The sequence below is a fragment of the Ostrea edulis genome, chromosome 4 (assembly GCF_947568905.1).
Source record: "Ostrea edulis chromosome 4, xbOstEdul1.1, whole genome shotgun sequence".
Taxonomy (NCBI): domain Eukaryota; kingdom Metazoa; phylum Mollusca; class Bivalvia; order Ostreida; family Ostreidae; genus Ostrea; species Ostrea edulis.
In genome coordinates, this window is record NC_079167.1 from 23,949,406 (window position 1) to 23,973,227 (window position 23,822).

At 34.7% G+C, this 23,822-nt stretch overlaps 1 protein-coding gene and 1 long non-coding RNA gene across 2 annotated transcripts in view; both read left to right on the plus strand.

Moving 5' to 3' along the window:
* Positions 1-14,008, plus strand: part of LOC125668666 (sorting nexin-29-like) — a 26,636-nt gene extending 12,628 nt beyond the window's left edge. The window contains exons 13-21 of the mRNA XM_048902996.2: positions 2,255-2,318; positions 5,670-5,798; positions 6,335-6,417; positions 6,626-6,732; positions 6,878-6,994; positions 10,677-10,814; positions 11,258-11,398; positions 12,034-12,173; positions 12,334-14,008. Coding sequence (XP_048758953.2) covers positions 2,255-2,318; positions 5,670-5,798; positions 6,335-6,417; positions 6,626-6,732; positions 6,878-6,994; positions 10,677-10,814; positions 11,258-11,398; positions 12,034-12,173; positions 12,334-12,460 — 1,046 coding nt within the window. The 3' untranslated portion in view covers positions 12,461-14,008. The remainder of the gene's footprint in view (positions 1-2,254; positions 2,319-5,669; positions 5,799-6,334; positions 6,418-6,625; positions 6,733-6,877; positions 6,995-10,676; positions 10,815-11,257; positions 11,399-12,033; positions 12,174-12,333) is intronic.
* Positions 14,009-15,963: 1,955 nt separating this feature from the next.
* On the plus strand, positions 15,964-21,954 carry LOC130054051 (uncharacterized). Its single transcript, XR_008802313.1, has 2 exons — positions 15,964-16,791; positions 21,727-21,954. It is a non-coding gene; the product is annotated as an uncharacterized LOC130054051 (long non-coding RNA).
* The last annotated feature ends 1,868 nt before the right edge of the window (positions 21,955-23,822 follow it).

The window sequence follows — 23,822 nt, forward strand, 5'->3', positions numbered from 1 at the left end:
TCATAGTCATCTAACAAAGTCTATCTTATAGTCATCTAACAAAGTCTATCTCATAGTCATCTAACAAAATCTTATAGTCATCTAACAAAGTCTTATAGTCATCTAACAAAGTCTATCTTATAGTCATCTAACAAAGTCTATCTTATAGTAATCTAACAAAGTCATATAACAAAGTCTTACAGTCATCTAACAAAGTCTATCTTATAGTCATCTAACAAAGTCTATCTTATAGTCATCTAGCAAAGTCTTATAGTCATCTAACAAAGTCTATCTCATAGTCATTTAACAAAGTCTATCTCATAGTCATCTAACAAAGTCTATCTTATAGTCATCTAACAAAGTCTATCTTATAGTCATCTAACGAAGTCTCATAGTCATCTAACAAAGTCTATCTTATAGTCATCTAACAAAGTTTTATAATCATCTAACAAAGTCTATCTCATAGTCATCTAACAAAATCTTATAGTCATCTAACAAAGTCTTATAGTCATCTAACAAAGTCTATCTTATAGTCATCTAACAAAGTCTATCTTATAGTCATCTAACAAAGTCTATCTATAGTCATCTAACAAAGTCTATCTTATAGTCATCTAACAAAGTCTATAGTCATTTAACAAAATCTATAGTCATCTAACAAAGTCTTGTAGTTATCTAACAAAATCTTACAGTCATCTAACAAGCTTGTATAGACATTTAACATGATTTTATAGTCATCTAACAAAGCCTATTCTATAATCATTTAAAAGTCATTTCTACAGTCATTTAACAAAGTCTTTCTATAGTCATCTAAAATAGATTCTACAGTCATTTAACAAAGTCTTTCTATAGTCATCTAAAAAAAAATTTACAATCATCTAACAAAGTCTAACATCTAGTCATTAACAAAATCTAATTTACAGTCATCTAACAAAGTCCATCCTATAGTCATCCAACAAAGTTCTATAATCATTTAAAGCTGTATGATCAGATGTTCATGTATTATTGTTGTACACAATTACTTTAAAGCAAATTAATTAGTGTTTAAAGTTATTAACTTTCCCTTAATTACATGCTTGAAAACATTTGCATGTAAAAGAAAACAGTGAGAAGATTATTTAAACAGTAAATTTAGTGGGTATGCATAAATGATACATTGTCTGTTAGGCGTCTCTATAAACAGCCCCACACACGTCAATGGAATTTCAACATGATGTATAGATAAGATAAGATAAGTTTATTCCAGTTTTGGGCCCAGAGGGCATAACAGTAAGACAGTTTATAAAGAAGGAAATTCAAAAAAAAAAAAAAAACTCAGACGAAACTGTCTAACTTTAGAAAAGCATAAAACAACGAATTAGTAAGAGTTATTTCATCGTTTTATTTCTCTCAACCTTACTGCACAGTACTGTTGTAACAAAATACACCGCTTTAGACGGATAAGACCACTAGTGATCTTAAAGTTTGAACTGGTCACGTGACTGTCACTTGAAATGGCAGAGTGATGCGGTTGTTTGTAAACACTGATTTAATTAAAATCAATAATTTTTAGTTAAAACAAGTGAAATAATGTATGATGTGTCATACAGCCTCAGAAATATGTATGTGCGATGATTTGACAGCATTTTTACAAGGTGGAAAAAAATTGTCATAATTTGAACTATACAACTTTAACAAAGTTTATTCTACAATCAACTAACAAAGTCCATCTTATAGCCAAAATTCTGTAGTAATCTAACAAAGTCTTTTCTACAGTCATCTAACAAAATTCTATAGCCATCTACAAAACCCCATTCTATAGTCATCTAACAAAATTCTATAGCTACATGTATCTACAAAAACCCATTCTATGGTCATCTAACAAAATTCTATAGCTATCTACAAAAACCCATTCTGTAGTCATCTAACAAAATTCTATAGCTACATGTATCTACAAAAACCCATTCTATAATCATCTAACAAAATTCTATAGCTATCTACAAAAACCCATTCTATAGTCATCTAACAAAATTCTATAGCTATCTACAAAAACCCATTCTATAGTCATCTAACAAAATTCTATAGCTATCTACAAAAACCCATTCTATAGTCATCTAACAAAATTCTATAGCTATCTACAAAAACCCATTCTATAGTCATCTTAGAAAATCCATTCTTTAGTCATCTAACAATATCTGTTCTTTAGTTCTCTAACCAAGTCCATTCTTTACCCATCTAACAAAATTGTGTTGTCATCATGTAGCACACTAGTAAATTTAAGGATCCTGATATATTACAGAGGAGTTGAAGAAAGCAGTGGTGGCCATGATGGTACGGAAGGATGAAGTGGAGGATCAAAACAAGTGAGTGGTGGTACATGTAGATTTAGGTCAGAAAGTATACTGATGTCAAGGAATACTGGAGTGGAGGATCAAAACTAGCAAGTGGTGGTAGATTTAGGTCAAGGAGTGAACAGATATTTGGAAAGGTGGATGTCAAAATTCTATAAATTATTGAAATTTTTGTGAATGAAGGAATTTATTTTTATGAAGAATAGTTACGTAAATTCAATAGACCCACATTCCTGTGAAACATACGGCTAAAAATTGACCTATCGCAGAACCAGATTTACAGTAGGTCATTTATTGATGATGAGCAGAGGATAGACACATTATGTTATTGTGTGGAGTCTTGTATCTCATGGAGGATTTTGTGCGATGAAATATTTTGAGTATTTTTCAGCTTGCAGACATTCAGTACTTAAGTGGACAATGGTCAGGGAGAGACACCTAAACACTTTTTTGTTTGTTGTTTTGCATTTCATTTGTATAGCAATGTCACTAGCTGCATGTGAAGTGCCACATATTCTGACCAATGCATTGCACCCAAGGTGGTAGCAGTGAGGGCTCTTTATCATGCCAACACCTACCTAGACATGGGACCTTTCATTTTTAAGGTCGTATACAGTCCCTGAAACATTCTACTTTACCATTTTTCCGTTCGCTCTCCGTTCGTTCACCGTTCGCTCTCCATGCGTTCACCGTGCGGTCTCCGTTTACAGTTTTGCGCTCACCGTGAGTTCACAAAGCGTTCACTGTGCATTCACCGTTCACTGTCATTCGGAACACCAAAGTCAAAGGATCGATTTTTCAAAGCAAGGCAGAAATGAAAAAGTAACTTGTGCATAAGAGTAAAAGTATATTAACTTCTTATTATATCAGAAATTTAATATATAAAGTACAAATATCAGGATTATCAACTGTAAAAATTCAAGGAAAACTGCGGATCACTTATCAATATCAAAGAATAGAATAAATCATTGTTATTATCATTACAAAACACAAGTATTGTTTGGGTAAGTTCTAAATGAGAAAAAAATGTAAGAAACTTCATTTATGAATTTAACCCTTATACATGTGCATATAGTGAAGAACGAGCAACGAGCACTGGTACATGTATGAAAATGAGGCAGTTTCAGATTATAAATACCTCGCCCCCTCCCGAATTATGATTTTAATATTTTCAAGTATGGACAAAAGCACAATTTATTATGTTTTATTTTGTCTCGCTTGACAAGAATTCTATATAAGTTTATCATTTTTCTTACCCCCCCCCCCCCCCCCCCTCCCCCCCCGCTCTCTTAAAAAAATTATGCTACACTGTACGTTTCAATGCACATTCGTGCTCAAATGTCAAATTGATTTGACAAATATTTCTGATTATTTTGCACCTATCTTTAAGAGAGACATTGTCAATAAATATATTTACTCCTTTCCCCAAATAAAAATTTTTTAAACCGTTTTTTGTCTCTAATATAAAGAGGAACTATTTCTTGTATATTTCTGCCCCACATATGATATACGTATAGTTCAGTGCAATAAACAGTTTTATCCGCATCAAAAATATACAAATTTTGCACAATCTAAATGTAAATTCATGGTCACACTATTTATTTTGTACGTACGTACATTAATTCTGGGAGATTATTTCCTCAGTTCGATATACTATATCTGTATTTACAGGAAAGTGAATTACACAAAATCTATGCGGGAATAAACCTTTTATACTATTTAGAAGTGTTCAGGTGTCAACACAAGCTACATAATGTACCTGTTCTACCCGTGCTGGTTGTTCAATGCATTTATCTCGACTCCTTTCGGGGATGGTTTTTTTAATTGTGTGTAATCCAAACGACCGCGCTCATAAATTTTGAAGTCATGCATGTGTATCTGTAAATTCTTGGCGCTAATTACTAGACTATCTTTAATTCACATGCATCATTTATACTCTTGTATTAAGAAATATAATACTATGCATCTTAAGTCAAAATATATAATTACATGTAGCATACCGAGATAAAGCACCGATATTCATGATGTATTAAAACATCAAGAATTCTAATTACATGTATTATAAAATATATGTTTCTAGTTTTCATGTATACATGTATCTGTACAGAATATGCAATACTGTAAACAATGAACATACATGTATGAAATTTTCTTTTGTTTGTCCTTCATTGTTACATTGTACGTGCATTGATGTGAAATTTACGATTGTTTTCATGAGAAGTATACATCCAGTATTTGCACAAAAATGAACAAACAGATGTATTCATATATATATTCACTACCTGATTATAAAATAAGTACAATCCAAGGGAAAATCCGAAATATACCAAATGAATAGACCATTTTGCGTTCACCGTTCGCTCTGCGTGCGTTCACTGTTCGCTCACCGTGCGTTCACCGTTCAAGTGGGAAAGTAGAACGTTTCAGTGACTGTATCCTAAAGACCTGTGACTTTTAATATTGGGCGCTTGGCAAAGGAAAATTTACTACCTATGTTCAACATCTTAGGTTTGGCATGGCCTGGGATTGAGAATCAAACTGAATGCCCAAACATGTAGGCTACCTTGACCTGTTAAATGTTAGCTGTATAGTGAATATAAATCAAAATTTAAAGTAGTTGTTATGGGTCAGAATACCCTTGTCACCAGCAAAAATCAACTCACAAAGACCATTCAAAGATTTAACACGATTTATTTACCTAATTTGAAAGAAAAATATATGAATAACAAATTACTAACTTTGGATAGGTATACAACATCAGTGTTCCAGGCTTATATAATGCCGAGCTGGATTAACACACAAAACTGACACAAATCGGCTGTCAATTCCAATCAAAGTAATCCCTAGATTTAGCCTGATCAAGTGCTTAATTACAAATATCACAAAATTCACAATGTATTTATACTAAAAATAAAGTTTCCAAAGCTTGCATGAAAGTAACATGGTTATATAATCTTTACAGCAGGACATGTTGTAGGTCATCTTTATACTGAAGTGACAAACATTGAACATCTAGGAACTTATATAGGTCACAGGTGTCAATCAAGTACAAATGTGTTACACAACATAGTAAAAAATAAAAATCAACAATTAAAATCTTAAATGCTTGTAAATACTTGTATAGATGAATCACATTTGTGAATGCCAGTAGAACTACAGTCTCAAAAGAGATTTCTAGTCATGGTATCATGTAAGAGACCCATGAATACCACTTAAAATTCAGTGCAGGATTTGCTGAATCAGCAGGTCACTGTCTATTTCAAAGTCTCAGGTTTGAGAATGAGTGAAAACATGTACTTCTGTTCATTAGTGAAAAAAAAAGAGAAAGAAACTCTGTCCACTCTATATTAATGTACTTTGCAGGAATATCCAAGCCATGCTGCAGCAGGAGATGGAGACATCCTCCATGTTAAGAGCAGAGATTGAGGAGATGAGGCAGACCTCTGTTGCTAAGCAGGAAAAAGAGGAGGCTAAATACCAGGCACTCCAAAAGTAAGGAAAAACAATATGTGTTTGTGATGCAGTATGCCTCTGACTGTGAACATATTGAATTGTGGCTTTGGCATTGAACCTTGGATAGTAACCATGCAGGTCGTCTCTATCTTGTATAGTTCAACTAATTATAAAGACGATGAGTAGGACAGACAGACTGACCAAAAACAGTATGCCCTCTTCTGATTTTTTATCTTAATGGCATTAAAGAATTCTATAAAAGAATAAATGCATGTAAAAAGATCAAACTCATCTGAAGTAAGAAGCTATTAATAGAACAATGAAGAAAAAATATGGGCACAAAAGTAAAAATTAATACAAATAACTCTGTCCTTGTAAAAGGCCATTAAAGCTTCATACAAATTTTGGCTGTCAACATTTATTCAGTTATATTCTTAATATTTAGCATCAAAAAATGAAAAACATTTTTTTTCAAAAGTCATGAGTCCCTTTAAAGTTTCGTACATTCTCTACAGCTTCCTTTATTAACTGGCTTTATTTCAGTATTTCTCACTAATAAATTCATATGATTTCAGGGAAAATGAGCTATTGAAACATCAGCTTAGAAGATATGTAAATGCTGTACAGATGTTACGAGCCGAAGGGTCACAAGTTGATGGTAAGTTTGTAACACAGGCAATTATATCGCTTGGGTTCAAATTTACTATTAAAGAGTAAATAAATTCGAAACCAAGTGATGTAATTGCCTGTGGTTTGTAATCATGACACTGATCTCTTTAGCTGAATACAGTTTGTACTTAAACTGAATCATATGGTAAAAACAAACATTACTACAGCATAGGTTGTATACATATTGTATTCTTCAGAGAGTCTTGGGATTCACCTGGAGGAACCCCAGCCCTCTATCCCCCCAGCCAAGTCTACAGTCGACTACAGCCATGAGGCTTCAGAGTATGAGAAGAAACTCATTCAGGTCTGTTAGTACAACACCATCAGGAAATTGTCATGAGAAAATTTAGACAAAATAATTAATCATCATTGATGATACAGCAACATCATCTTACATTACTGTGGTCTGTTAAACTTTTACAGTTTTTTTTAAATATACATGTTAATAGGTGGCTGAGATGCATGGGGAACTGATGGAGTTTAATGAGATGATCCACAGACAATTGAACGCGAAGGAGGCATTCATCAGGCGATTACAGGGGGAGCTGGTGGACCTAAGGGGACCTGTAAGTGTATCTTAGATAAAGTCTCTAGAAAATTATATTAAAGTGCATCCTGGGTAATATTTCAGGGTACTGGATAATGCATCTTGCGTAAAGTTTCCAGTGAGTGTATTCTGGGTAAAGTTTCAGGAGACCAGTAAGTGTACTCTGGGTAAAGTTTCAGGAGACTAGTAAGTGTATTCTGGGTAAAGTCTCAGGAGACCAGTAAGTGTATACTGGGTAAAGTTTCAGGGGACCGTTAAGTGTATTCTGGATAAAGTTTCACGGGACCGTTAAATGAATTCTGGATAAAGTTTCACGGGACCGTTAAATGTATTCTGGGTAAAGTTTCAGGGGACCAGTAAGTGTATTCTGGGTAAAGTTTCAGGGGACCAGTAAGTGTATTCTGGGTAAAGTTTCAGGGAACCAGTAAGGTATTTTGGGTAAAGTTTCAGGGGAAGAGTATGTGTATTCTGGGTAAAGTTTCAGGAGACCAGTAAGTGTATTCTGGGTAAAGTTTCAGGAGACCAGTAAGTGTATACTGGGTAAAGTTTCAGGGGACCGTTAAGTGTATTCTGGATACAGTTTCAGGAGACCAGTAAGTGTATTCTGGGAAAAGTTTCAGGGGACCTATAGGTGTATTCTGGGTAAAGTTTCAGGGGACCAGGAAGTGTATTCTGGGTAAAGTTTCAGGGAGCCAGTAAGGTATTCTGGGTAAAGTTTCAGGGGACCGATACGTGTATTCTGGGTAAAGTTTCAGACGACCAGTAAGTGTATTCTGGGTAACGTTTCAGGGAACCAGTAAGGTATTCTGGGTAAAGTTTCAGGGGACCAGTAAGTGTATTCTGGGTAACGTTTCAGGGGACCTATAGGTGTATTCTGGGTAAAGTTTCAGGGGACCAGTATGTGTATTCTGGGTAAAGTTTCAGGAGACCAGTAAGTGTACTCTGGGTAAAGTTTCAGGAGACTAGTAAGTGTATTCTGGGTAAAGTTTCAGGAGACCAGTAAGTGTATACTGGGTAAAGTTCAGGACCGTTAAGTGTATTCTGGATAAAGTTTCAGGGGACCGTTAAATGTATTCTGGGTAAAGTTTCAGGAGACCAGTAAGTGTACTCTGGGTAAAGTTTCAGGAGACTAGTAAGTGTATTCTGGGTAAAGTTTCACGGGACCGTTAAGTGTATTCTGGGTAAAGTTTCAGGAGACCAGTAAGTGTATTCTGGGAAAAGTTTCAGGGGACCTATAGGTGTATTCTGGGTAAAGTTTCAGGAGACCAGTAAGTGTACTCTGGGTAAAGTTTCAGGGAACCAGTAAGGTATTCTGGGTAAAGTTTCAGGGGACCGATACGTGTATTCTGGGTAAAGTTTCAGGGGACCAGTAAGTGTATTCTGGGTAAAGTTTCAGGGAACCAGTAAGGTATTCTGGGTAAAATTTCAGGGGACCAGTAAGTGTATTCTGGGTAAAGTTTCAGGAGACCTATAGGTGTATTCTGGGTAAAGTTTCAGGGGACCAGTATGTGTATTCTGGGTAAAGTTTCAGGAGACCAGTAAGTGTACTCTGGGTAAAGTTTCAGGAGACTAGTAAATGTATTCTGGGTAAAGTTTCAGGAGACCAGTAAGTGTATACTGGGTAAAGTTTCAGGGGACCGTTGAGTGTATTCTGGATAAAGTTTCAGGGGACCGTTAAATGTATTTTGGGTAAAGTTTCAGGAGACCAGTAAGTGTATTTTGGGTAAAGTTTCAGGGGACCTATAGGTGTATTCTGGGTAAAGTTTCAGGGAACCAGTAAGGTATTATGGGTAAAGTTTCAGGGGACCAGTAAGTGTATTCTGGGTAAAGTTTCAGGGGACCAGTAAGTGTACTCTGGGTAAAGTTTCAGGAGACCAGTAAGGTATTCTGGGTAAAGTTTCAGGGGACCGATACGTGTATTCTGGGTAAAGTTTCAGGAGACCAGTAAGTGTATTTTGGGTAAAGTTTCAGGGGACCAGTAAGTGTATTCTGGGTAAAGTTTCAGGGGACCAGTAAGTGTATTCTGGGTAAAGTTTCAGGAGACCAGTAAGTGTATTCTGGGTAAAGTTTCAGGAGACCAGTAAGTGTATTCTGGGTAAAGTTTCAGGAGACCAGTAAGTGTATTCTGGGTAAAGTTTCAGGGGACCAGTAAGTGTATTCTGGGTAAAGTTTCAGGGGACCAGTAAGTGTATTCTGGGTAAAGTTTCAGGAGACCAGTAAGTGTATTCTGGGTAAAGTATCAGGGGACTGCTAAGTGTATCTTGCAATGGATAATGTTTAAGGTAGCTTCACCCTCATGTGGCTTTGCCTTTTGATGAGTTTAAACTAGAAAAAGTGTATTGATTTTCTCTTAATATATACTGTAGTTTGATGATTAATCAATAACCAAAAATAAAATTGGTAGGTTTCCACCTTTTTAAAGATGACAGACTTACATAAACAGAAGTATATATATCAACATCAGAATATTGTGCATTTTCATAAAACAGCATAATAAAAAGCAAATGAAAACCGGATAAATTGAAATTTTTTAATTTCAAGTTTAAAAAGGCAGCTACTTTATAGAATATAAATTAATTGTAGATATTGGAGAAATCATTGTAATAGACATACACAAGAAGAAGAAAAATACCAGCACAGGAGTTATTGCCCTTGAAAACATTTTTAAAATAAAGATAATAAATTCATAGAAGATATAAACTTCTTCAGTATCATATAGTTAACTTAATTTCTTCATTGTAGGCAGTGAATAAAATTCTTACAAAAGACACATTTCTATCATTATGTATGTTTTCCTGTAAATGGCTTTTTTTTCCAAAAATAGTCAAAATGCCAAAACATTGACTTTTCAACTTCAGGAATAATAGGTAATCCAATATTGATTTATTGATGTTTTATTATATATTCGTTATGCTTAACATAATCTTTAAGCAAGCAATAGAGAAATTTGTACACCAGTGAAAATAATTCATACATGTTTAATTAAAAACAGACCAAAATCAAGCATTTCTAAGCATCTTGGGAGCTATTTTCAAGTTGTTCTTGTTACCATGGCAACGGTACCTCAATTACAAATTTTGGTACCAAATTCTATGAGAGGGTATCAAATAATCACTATATGCCAAATTTCAGCAAAATCGGTGTGGGTACCTATCCATCCCTATATTGAAAATTTTAATGCTTGCAGAGAATGGCTCTCCAAAATACATTGTACATTAAAGATTTTTGCAAAAAAACTGATGATGTCACATGAAGATAGTTCCCTGGAGTGGATGTTGAGTGCATCACTTGGGACCAGTATATGCATCTCGCATTCAAAATATTTATACTATTTGTTAAAGGCACAAAAGTTACAAAGTGTGGTCATTGATAAATTTTTAGTTTAGTGGATATATTCAAGAAACACATATTGTGAGTATACCACAGGAGTATGAGCAGCATGAGCTTATAAAAGTCTTCTATTGACCAGAATTTACAAACTGTTATCAAGGTTCCCTATCTGATGAAGGTTTTTTTTTTTTCAAACAGAGACCCCAAACATAGTATAAGTTCCCAACAGGGGTCCAAATTATTCGTAGTGTCTGAAATTTATGTCTCAGTAAGAACGAGATGACTCGGGTTGTGGCCTGTGGAACTTCTATTTCTTAGATGAATTGAAGGCCAAGTTTTCATCTACTAAGCATTTTTCATTCTTTTAATAGCTCCCACAGGATTTGCTCTCCGCTGGTGAGGAGACAAGCTCGGATGTAGAGCAGCAGTCTGTACGCACACTGGTCAATGTATGGATTCCGGCCGCCTTCCTCCAGGGAGCTGCATCTGATGCTCACCATGTTTATCAGGTACACACTATATAATGGACTGTTCAGGGATGAGAGGGAGGTTTAATGCTGTAAATCCACTGTGTGACATACACAGTAATGAAAAAAGTGGGAGGGGTGTGTGTAATCTGGTACATGCATAGTGATAAAGAGAGAGAGATAGTGGGGGTGGGGGAACGAGATATAAATTTCTAAAACTTCTCCTAAATGTTCTGTTAAATTGTAGGAGAAAACATCTTTCACATTTGAACTTGCTTGTAAAAAGGTTTTCTCCATGAATTAATTCAAAACTGGATCATTAAGGTAAAGGTAAATTCTGGTTGTTTTCTCTTACTAGGGAAGTATGAGTCTTGATCATCCTTTTATCCATTTGTCCAAAAGTTTCTCTTACTCTGCAATTGTCAGGGGAAGTTATACGGCTTTAGCGATTTTTCAACATGGAAATTAAATTCTTTACATTTCAGATCTATGTGAGAATTAAGGATGAAGAATGGAATGTTTACAAAAGATTCAGTCAATTTCATCAGTTTCACAATCAATTAAAAAAGATTTATCCAAAAATTGGAAAATTTGATTTTCCACCGAAGAAGACAATAGGAAAAAAGGTATATTAATTACATTGTGTGTTTAGCTCATCTTGATTAGCCACCTAAATTGATTATGTTTAGCTCACCCTCATCTGGTCAGGTAAATAACCCCACCAAAATTACTTATGTTTTATTCAACTGGACAAGGTCAGGTAAATTACCTCACTGAAATTAATTATACTAAGCTCACCTTTAGGAGGTCAGGAAATTACCCCACTTAATGATGTTTAGCTCACTTTAATGGGGTCAGGTTAATTACCTCACTTAAATTAATGATGTTAAGGGCACCTTTAAGAGGCCAGGTCAGGTGAATTACTTTACTTAAATTAATGATGTTAAAACTCACCTTTATGAGGTCAGGTAAATTACCACACTTAAATTGAGGACGTTTAGTTCACCTTTATGAGGTCAGGTAAATTACCTCACTTAAACTCACATTGACAAGGTCAGGTGAATTACCTGCTATACTAATGATTTTAATTCTAATCTTAATGTTTGTTGCAGTGAAGATTGTTTAAATAGATTTGTTATGAGACTTTGTCTTCATTATATATGACGTTGATGTTGATAATTGGTTATTCTTTGTGTACCATTCTAAATAATAGTTATATAGGCGTCTAAGATATCTTGTGCATTGATTTTATATTTCGCAGGATGCCAAGGTTGTAGAAAATCGTCGACGAGTGTTTCAATTGTACCTTCGCCTCGTCATTAATTATGTTGTTGACAATGACAAATCCCAATCCACAAATATCAACAAGGATGTCTTTATACAAAGGTTGCCATTTTTCAGGTAGGAGTCAATCTTTATTTTCTTACCTACAGATTGTTCAGCTTACATGTTTCTGTTATATCTATCATAAATTGTTTGCTTAAATATTTTATGGAAGTTTTTGAATTATCATTTAAAACAAACTTGGCATAGGCTATATGTTGACTGCTTGTGTCCTCAGTGATAGGGCTACAGAAAAAACAGATTCCAAGAAAGTCAAGAAAGCTCAAGTTAAATCAAGCTCTTCTTCATCACCGTCTTCAAGTCCAGGGAACCCATCAAGCTTGCCTCAGTATGAAGGACTGTGATCACATGACCAAATGTTGTAAGAATGTGATTATGTGTTTAATACATATACCTTGTTTTATGTTCATGTGAAGCCACCAAGTTAGACAGAAGTCATATCATTGGTTTAGAGTCTGATATTTGTATTAGTTCCTGTTTTACAATCTTACACATTGTTTTTTTAATACAAGATTGGTATACATGCAATGAATTTTTGATAAAATTGCTCAGAGATTGCAATTGTAACAAAATGAATGTCATAAAGGTACATGTGACTTCGACACATTTTTATAGATATTTTAATTATATAAATTTATTAAAGTTGATTATAAAGAAGTCATTTATAGTCTTCACGTAATAGGGTAACAGTCTTCTCTTATTAATATTAAATTCATAAACTACCTCACTATAAAGTCAGTGAAGTCTGTGATGTTTTTATAAACCAGAAAATTAGGGTGAATATGTGTACTAACCAAGGGTAGATCACTCTAAGCACAAAAATGAATTCTTTGTTTATTTGCTGTAGCAGATCTTTCAGTAAAGCATATGTACATGTATCTCTGAGTTAACTTATAAGTAAAACAGTACACTTCCTGGAACTCTTCAATGTGCAGTGTATATGGTTTGTTATATCCATTATCAGGTAATGTTTTTAATTCTTTTCAAAATGTCTGCTGGAATGGATTGCTGAAAAAGTGTTACAGAATATAATTTATCCAGATTTATGGAATTATATTTGTTAAAGATTATTTTTTGTACAGATGCAGCTTCTTAAAAATCCTGTGAGTATTTATTTATTGGATTTTTAAAAATATTTGTCAGGAATGAAAAGAAACGAGACATGGAAATGTCTGGTGTGAGGATACAGTTGTAAATCAGTGCAAGATGTTGTTGTCTGTAAAAAGAGGTTTTTTTTTATCTTTGTGTACAGAAGTGATATTTGTGTGCTTCCCCACCACAAATCACATGTTTTCTGGGTGATCTCTTGAGCAGTTTTTATGCATTATGAACTAGAGCCTAAAAGTTTTAGATATATTTTTAAACTATGAAATAATTTGGGTTTTTTCAAAAAAAAAAAAGAAAAGGTCATTCATAGAAAACCATTAAAATTCTCACAAAATTCTATTGGATATTTTGAGGGAGAGTGCAATATGTCATTCATGGTAATTATAGTATATAGCTGGAGATCATAGTATTGTGTGTCAAATATTTTGATTATGTGATTTTTAATAAATTTTCAAATTAGAAATATGCTCCATATTTTGTAAAATATTGCACATTTCATTCTATATGAAAGATGGAATTATATTTGACAGCACATTTACACATACCTATATCATTTTTACACACTTGTAAGTCCTATTATTTTGCTTAATTCTTTCAAATGAATATGCCTGTCAGTTATCTGTGGTGATGCACGTAATTGTTTCTGCAGGGCATGAAAAGAAAAAGATATTAAATGTAAAGATTGTGCAAATTTTTTAATGATGATATGCTTGTATTGAGTTGTTGAAGCCTGTCTCGGCTTAATTTGTTTTGTTATGACAAGCATAAATGTTTTATAAGATATCCTTGAGTGTTTTGTTGTCATTTAGTAGAACCTGAGTATTGATGTTTCTTTGTTAGCATGTCCACATTATATCTTACAGTCCTACCTTCCTCTAACCACAAGTATCACAAAATAAACAAGAGCTCCGTAAGGCGGGACATATCCCCTCGCAATGAGTCGACAATCGTTTTCTATGAAGTCCTGTAGTGACCTTTGGACCCCAAAATCAACAGGTTCTCCCTCTTTTGATAACAAAGCTATATGTGACAGATGTATATGAAATGTGGCCTAAAGAAGATCTACATGTTTTTCCTTTGAAGTACTGTAGTGACCTTGACCTTTGGACCCCCATATCACTAGGTCCTTCCTTTCTTGAAGACAAGTTTCATGTGTAGAATGAAATCAATTGAGCAAAAATTGTGAACTGTAGAGTGTGTACAAGCTCATCGATGTACATTCACCTACACATCAACAGTCCCATTACTTTTCCCCTCTTGAAATGAATTGCTAGGGGATGATAAACTATTGTAATCGTGTTGCACTTGTATTAGAAAAATCACATTTTAACACTTTGTGCTGCATTTGTTCTGCTAATTGTAACTTTTCCACAAATGTATGACTATTTGTCACACTGAAAATTAGATTCTAGTAATTTGATTGGTTCATCAAGAGTTTTTATGAAACTATATTACCTGTCTGCAGGCAGGTACATGTAATACAGAACACATGACCTTCAAGACTGAAGCTAGCGAATGTGTAATGTCGTTATTGGTTACACTTAATTCACCTTTGGCTTGGGAAAATATACCAAACTGATAACTTATCAGCCGTGTCACCTACCTGGAGATGTAACAACACATAATTAATATATATACACACACAAAGATATATTGGCATATACACTGTTATTATACATCTGTGGTGTTAATACAAATACACGCAAAAGTATTTATATAATACATGTACTGCATTGCCCTGTTCAAAATGTTAGTACATGTAATTAATATTTCATGTTCCAGATTTGAGAGAGATTTCAATCAATCCAAATCTATTAAACTTTGAAAAAATGAATTGAAAAAATAATAATGATAAACTGAACCATAGAAAATCAAGGGCTCGGTTGTCAGATAATGAAGTTTTATATTATTTGTTCCCAAATTCTGAATTATTGGATTAAATCCACCACGAAAATCTTTTTTCATCGTTTCAAAAAAGGTACTGGGTTTGATTTATAATTATATATATACAAATGTATATACCCGGTATGTGTAAGACTCTAAAGTGCAATGGTCATGCCAAAGTGCGATGGTCTGCGCCAAAGTGCAGTGGTTTGTTAACGTTACGTACGCCAAAGTGCGATGGTGACGCCAAAGTCCGATGGTGCAGGGTTCAGCAACGTTTGTGACATCTCATCACTGTGACGTCATTCTTAATGTCTTTCAAAATAAAACCGAAGAAATGCAACATGGACGACAGTAACGGCAAGGTTTACACTCACTGTTGAGGATTGTGAAAACAGCAAAGTACATTTGTCGTCGAACTCTCTACTTCTCCCAAACATTCTTTAATTCATGATCATTCTTACTTTGACGTACACGTATTAAATTCCTGGGGGTATGTTATATTACAAAACATTCTGTACTATTTCACATTGGAAAATTTTGTGTTTGATAACACGACAACTAAATGGTAATGAAATAAGTTCTTCTTCTTATTTTTTGTGCATGGATTTTGCACTGATAATTTGGTGAAACAACACTCGGTTGGTTCAGTCCGTACCAAAACACTGTGTCGTTTACAAACCAATGGATTTTGGCGTGTCACACCATCGCACTTTGGCGTGTTAGACCATCCCACTTTGGCGCGTCACATGATCGGGGTTTGGCGCAGACCATGGCACTTTGGCGTGACCATATGGCATTTGGAGTCCTATTTACATGTAACATATTTGGTTCTGGAGAAGATGGAACTAAAGTTTACAGACAGACGGACAGACTGTCCAACTGGACAGACAGGCAAAGCTCGACACTTGAGCTTTCAACTCTGGTGGACAAATAACAATTGTGACAATTTCAAGAAAAGAATTTTAACCATGGTGTAAAAAATAATCGAACATTTCTTTATTGGCGCATGCAAGAGTTGTTAGCCATGTAGTGTAAAATACAAATATATATTGTGTTACATAGTATCACAATATTGTAACAATCAATTTCTAACAATCAGTTTCTAAAGTATAAAGAGTCTCTGATATAGGCTATAAACAAATTTTTTTTTTTTAAATCTGATTCGGAAAAAAAATCGCTTTTTGATTTAGAAATGCTGATCTTTATTTTATTAATCATCACAGAAGAAAAAAGTTGAATTATTAATTGTATATGGTACGAAAAATCATATTTTTTCCTCAGAATTTATTTCCTTTCGCCAAATTCCGGAAACTCGCAATTCAGAAACTCTGATGTAGGCCTATATTGGTTTTATATTTACTTTTTGTTCCTAAACAAAAATGGCGACCAGAGTAGGTGGGCTACTGACCTCTCGACTAAAAACACTCTGCACTTCCAATAATAACAAGACACAATTGATAAATCTTGTACAGAAACGAACAATGGTTTGTAAGGAAACGGGAGCGCTGCTACCTAAACCACAGAAAACCCAGTTTGGTCTGATAAAAGTAGGCATTACAACGGCCCCATTTCTGACGTTAGGAACGATCATGGGAAGGGAAGGAGCTTCATTTCTGGAAGAGAGCGAAATTTTTGTTCCTGACGATGACGACGACTAACTCACTCTAAATAACTGATTATTGTAAGTATAATTCACACAATTGTAGCCTTAATGATTATTGATTGCAATCGCTTCAAAATTATCAAATTCAAGTAGGCACTTGAATTATTATTTTTTTTTTTAGAATAGACCTTTTCCTTATTAAACCATTTCCTTAATACTAATGCTAAAATAACCTGAGAAGTCTACTCAGGTTGTTAAAGCAGTTCTAGTATTTTAAAGTGAGTGATTTTTTTAAGGAAATAAGTTTATTATTTTATGTTCCGAGTGCCTATGTTCAATAACAACCTGATTACAATATTAATGATCCTTTGATCCGCTCACGTAGATCTATCAGATACAATGTTTTCATTATCTCAATCTTTCTATCATATAGGGCAAAATATGAAGAGGAAAAGAAACTGTCGGATTTTCTTAATGGGCATAGACACGATTTGAGCTGAAAAATTTTCAAATTCTATTTTTCCATAAATTTTTAATGTAAGGTATCTCTAATGGTCAGCAAACAGCGGCGTAGCTTGGGGAAGATAAATTTGGAAGCAGAAACTTGAAAGGGCAGGGGGTTTGGGGGCTGCCGTAAGGCCCCCAATGGGTCCAGGGCGGGCCCAGAGAGCGAAGCACCCGGAAGCTGGTGCATTTTAGACAATTAAGAAAGGTATTTTCAAAGTCTCCAATACACATTTTCTTTAATTTTAAACGCAGGCACATGGGGTAAGGACGCAATGTCCCTCTGCATTTTGGAACAAATATATTGTTTTTGTTTCGGATTCCATCATGTTATAGATATGACATCATTTTTAAAGACCCAGAGCCTGAAACAGATAAAGATGAAATCATTCAGCATTTTCGACCAAATATTTATTTCTGTTTTTATATTATTTAAAATCTAATATTCATTTTAACTTGACTTCAAATTATTTCATTTTTTTGAACTGCAACAATGTTGAAGCACATGCTTCATAGGAAGCTACGCCACTGGCAAAAATATGAATTTTCATGTCAGTTATTGAGTTACAAGAGAGATACAGTGCTCACAATTCTTTGTTATGAAAACAAGACTAGTGTTATTTTTTTTACATAAGTTAAAAATTCTAGTAAAACTCAAATAATTAAAACAGATTACCAATCTAATTAAAATCAGACCTACAGATTACCAACACATAGTGAGAATGCATGATGCACTTTTATTGGTTGACCGGTTTCGACCAGGGGGCAGTCGTCATCTGAACAAAATTATATGAATTGTCTCTACTGAGGTAAAAATTGTGGATCACATTACTATTAACAACAAAAAATGTGGAATGTTTACTTAGCAACGTAAAAACATGTATATACAAATACGTTTTAAGATACTTTTTAAATGTTTGTGAAAGTTATATGTAATGGACACTGATACTTATTTTATTGATTAAAAGAGTCCATAAATTCCATCTTGTAACGATGGGATTGTGTATTTGTTCAAAATGCCTTCTCAAGTTAGATATACCGGCGAATTTGCGGTCACATCTAGTACAGCTGATTTTGAAGTCCGTTTTTTCAGTTTTCTCTGGATTCTGTTTAGTATATTTGACTTTAGGGCATATTTCTGGTTTAAGTCTGACGGATGTATGGTTTTAAAATATGTATAAATTAAAGCTTCCTGGGTTCTAAGACGTTGCTTAATGTTGTTTGTTGTTTTAACGAGCGTCGTGATAAAAACATCCTGTATGGAATGTGTTTGTGACGTGTCTTTTTGTGACGTGAAGTGTTGGGAGATTAATTTCTGTAGTGGAATTGATTGTTCGTGGAATTCTTTTGGACGAGACATGAAGGAATATAGGTCCTCACAGCTGTTCATTCAAATAAAGAAAATGTCAATGGTTTCAGTTTCCTGTATTTCTTCCGGGGAATGAATTTACGGTTGAGTTTTCTTTTGGTCATTTTTGGCGCGAGTAGATCCTTTTTGTGTTCTGTTATTGATCACCGGGGTAGAAATTGTGGATAGTAAACTGTGAATGTGATTCATTTCCTTCGTGTCATACTGATTGTGGAGTTGTGAAGTTAATTCTTCAATCTCAGTGTTCATTAATTCTAGTAAAAGTTTCATATAAAGCAGATTTTTCAATTTGCAAGTTAAACAATTTCTAGTGTTTGTCACATTTCATTTTGTTTTAAACATATTTTCTATTGAGCATTCTATATGTAAACAAAAACATGGTACATTAAGCCTTGTTTACATAACAAAGAATTGTGAGTGTTGTATCTCTCTTGTAACTCAACAATTGACATTAAAATTTTTGCTGACCATTAGAAATATCTTAATCAAGCATTGTAAACATTTAGTATAGTGGAAAATAAAATTTGTCAGTTGAAATTGTGTCCATGCCCCTCTATATTAATGATGATTATTTTATCAAATTGGAATACTGAAAAACTTCATGAGATGATTTGTAAACAGGCTGTTTCATATGTACAAATATTGGAAGAAATTTGCATGGAAACTACATGTAACTTTTGTCATGTGTTAGCACATGATGATAAATATGCAGTGAAACCCTAATAATAAGCACGAAACCCTATTTGATTGATTGATTGAATATTGTTTAACGTCCCGCTTCAGAATATTTCACTCATATGGAGACGTCACCACTGCCGGTGAAGGGCTGCAAAATTTAGGCCTATTTTCGGCGCTTGTGGCCTTTGAGCAGGGAGGGATCTTTATCATGCCACTCCTGCTGTGACACGGGACCTCAGTTTTTGCTAGGGCTGTGCGGTGCACCGAAAATTTCGGTGCACCGCGATTCATACCGTTCGATTCGATGCACCGATTACAAATTCCGGAGTTCGGTTCGGTTCGGTTTAGATTTTACTTACACCAAAACAACAAATATGGCGTCCGAGTGATGTTGAAAACATGTGGATTTTTATGCAACAGAGATTTAAATCACTACTGTGTTGAGAGTTAGCATTTTCACCACTCATATACCAACAGAATATGGTCCGTAAGATCATTGCAGTTTATCTTTACATGACATATAGCATTTATGTCAGTGGTGGAATGAAATCAACATCGTAATGAAACAGATTTGACAGTTAATATGAGAGAAGTAAATCAATAAAGGAGAGATTTTCAAAGACTCTCAATTGATAGAATTATTGAATTTTTGCATATCAATGAAAGCAATATATACATTTTAGATTCACTATAGATTTGTTTAGTAATCCAAAACGTATGTAGCACATTGATATAACAAATTTTGATAGACTGTCAGTGTTTTATTTTTTCTATCAAAGTTATAAAATGTCATTATGAATAGATATGATGTTTACAAATGACGACATATAGTTATATAACTTGAATAAAATCAAATCAAATATGCTACTCATTAAAATTGTTAATTTTTGTGGTGTCATTAGATAAATTGGACCTAACATGAACCGAATCGAAAATAACCGAACCGTGCTGTTCTGAATCGAAACCGAACCGAATCGAGCTAACCCTGAATCGTCCCAGCCCTAGTTTTTGCGGTCTCATCTGAAGGACCGTCCCATTTAGTTGCCTTCTGCGACAAGCAATGGGTACTGAGGACCTATTCTAACCCGGATCCCCATGGGACGAAACCCAATTTGAAATTTTTAGAAAATGTTCGTAACATTAACTAGAAGAAACCTTCCCATACCAAAGAAGCAGATACTTTTTTGATTTGATGTTGGTAAAATGAATTGCAATAATCTATTAGTAAGACATTTCTGGCCCATTTCTAAATGCCCATCTACGTAAAATTGGTCAATTGATGAGACTTTTTAAAAAAAATCCTAAAATAAAGTCACTAAATTATAGTTGTTCAAATGAGGATTTCCATGAAGGAATTGTTTATCTCCTGATATTGAAGAATTTTATAATCTGGCTTTTTATTAATGATATACAGTAGGTATGGACAATTACTACGTATCACTAATAAAAAAAAAAACCCAGACTATAGGAACTCTTCCATATCAGGAGATTAACATTACCTTGAAGTTTATGGGAGTCATCAATTGAACAGAAAATTTAGTGACTATTTTCATTCTGGGATTGTCATACCAAGACAATTAGCAATGCTAAATTAATGGTGATAGAAAATCAGTTTAACAGTCAAATCACTGTTTGAAGCGAACTGTAGTGTCATCTACATACACATTAATTGGTAAAACGGCCTAAGCTGAATGGAAATTTCTAGGCATGAATTGTGAAGGACTGGTCCTAGATTCAGTGAAGACTTCAGTCCATATATCCAGCTGAGCCGGATCTCAGCCAAGATTAGGTTATCCTGCTCTACATGACTATGCATTTAGCTTTTCTTACAGATGTGTGATTGTACAGAAGATTTGCAGATTTCCCCCCACTCCTAAGATCCTAGGGATGCAGAATTCCTGAAATTTGCAATTCACCATATTGCAGGGTTTTTTTTCTCCATGGGTCTAAAATAAGGCAATTTACTGGCTCATAGGTATGCTAATAATTTTAGCAGACTAAATTTTGGCAGAGAAGGAAGTTATCTCTCTTGCTAATACTGAAATCGTCACTAGGTGCATATTTGGCAAGTGGAATTTTGGCGGAAAGCTATCCAACCGCTAAAATAAACCAAATTTAGCACCCCACAGAAAAAAACCCTGCTTTATGGTATGCACCCCCCCCCCCCCCCCCCCCCCACACACACAATATAATTATGCTATGATCATGTTCTGAAAATCTTAATTCGATCGATGAAGTATCAACTAGAAAAACAAGATCCTGGGTATTTCTGTTGGCTATGCCCATTTAAGCAACACTCTGCTACAATATACATGTATTGCCATTATGACTGAACCAAGATTATCGTCATATGAATGCTAGAAGAATGTTTTCTGGAATATTGTATTCAGTGTCTTTATTAAAAATATAATGGGACTGGACTTTGTAAACATATGCATTATTGTCCTGCTTCTTTTTTGCAGGTATTCCAAGTAATGGTGGATCACTAGGAACCCAAACAGTGACATGTACACAAAGTAGACGACTAGAAGTTTCGACTTTCGGGTGTACTTGTTTATTTCTGGACTCTCCTTATCTTAATGTGTATCGTGCCTATTGTCATACTTTGAATGGTCTAACTCAATCTCCTTCTTTTACTATCAAAATATGCTTTGTTGTGATGACTTATTTATTAAAGGTATGTTTTTAAATGCTTTCTGTCATTGAGCATACTTAAGAGATTTACATGTATTTTGAACAGGTGGAGTTTTTGGTTTTGAAACTTTTGCCTGTTCATCACAAATTGTGTTTACAAATTAAATTTGCTCTCCATTTAACGGAGTGTTATGACACATTGTCTAATGATATATATGCAGCTTATGTGACTAGTGCGAGCTTGTAATGTTCTTTTCTTGTTATCCCCTCACAATTCATTACGAAGGCCCCAGGAGTACAGGCCTGAAATTTTTAATTTATGTCCCCCTTGTCCCAAAGACGAGTTTACTCAGGTGACCTAAAAATGTCATTGACGATTAGAAAACAGATATATCAGATAAATATATTTTTAAAAGAAAATGAAACAAGAGGCCCATAGCCCACATCGCTCACCTGAGTCACCTTGGCCCACATTTAAAGATTTTCCCTACATATTTGCATGTATAACTTTGATCCCTATTGTGGCCCCAATCTACCCCCAAGGGGCATGATTTTTACAAACTTGAATCTGCACTATGTCAGGAAGCTTTCATGTAATTGTAAACTTTTCTGACCCAGTGGTTCGTGAAAGATTTTCCCTAATATATTTGTATGTAAAACTTTGATCCCCTAGTGTGGTCCCACCCTTCCTGCAGGGACAGTGATGTTAGCAAACTTGAATCTGCACTGTCGGATTGCTGCCATGTAAATTTCTCTGGGAAATGGTCCTTGAGAAGATTTTCCCTGTACTTGTATGTAAAACTTTGATCCCCTATTGTGGCCCAACCCTACCCAAGGGGCCATGATTTTTACAAAATTGAATTTGCACTGTCAGGAAGCTTTTATGCGAATATAAATTTTTCTGGCCCAGTGGTTCTTGAGAAGATTTTTAAATATTTTCCCTATATATTTGTATGTAAAACTTTGATCTCCTATAGTGCCCCCACACTATCCTCAGGGGCCATGGTTTAAAAAAAAATGAATCTGCACTATGTCAGGAAGCTTTCATGTAAATATGAACTTTTCTGGCCCAGTGGTTCTTGAGACAAACACTTTCCCTACATATTTGCATGTAAAACTTTGATCCCCTGTTCTAGCCCCAACCTACCCCTGGGGGTCATGGTTGTAACAAACTTGAATCTGCACTGTCGGGAAATATTAATGTAAATTTCAGCTTTAAATCCTGACCAAGTGGTTCTTGAGAAGATTTTTAAATGACCCCAGCCGTTTTTTGTGATTATATCCCCATGGAAGGGGGCATGACCCTTCATTTGAACAAATTTGAAAGCCCTTCACCAAAGGATACATTTTGTTAAGTTTGGTTGAAATTGGCCTTGTGGTTCTGGGGAAGAAGTCAACAATGTAAAAAGTTTACAGATGACGGACAACAGGCAATCAGATAAGCTCACTTGAGCTGAAAAGGTCAATTTTTGGTAGTTTTTGTCCCATCCCTAATGCCCTAAGTAAGAGTGCCGGAGTCCCCAAATTTGCAATTCATGTCCCCCTTGTCTTAAAGATGCTTCATACCAAACTTAAGAAGAATTGGATGGGTAGATATCAAGAAGTTATATATGTTCAAATGATGGCACAGAACAAACAATGCATTTCAGTTGGAACAAGTACCTAACTCAGGTGACCTAAAATCATAAATATTTGCTCTAATCACAGGGCAGTGATCATGAGATTCACTCTATTTTCCTCTGAAATTCCCTTAAAGGTGCTACTGTAGACTTATTTCACAGGGATATAATGATGTATTTAGTCACGAGACATAACTTTCTTGACTCATTATTTATTGCTCTTAAAGTCTTGTGTGGTTAAAAGTTTATTTACGGAAACTAAATTTTCGTGAAAGACTAGCGTTGTGAAATTACACATAAAATTC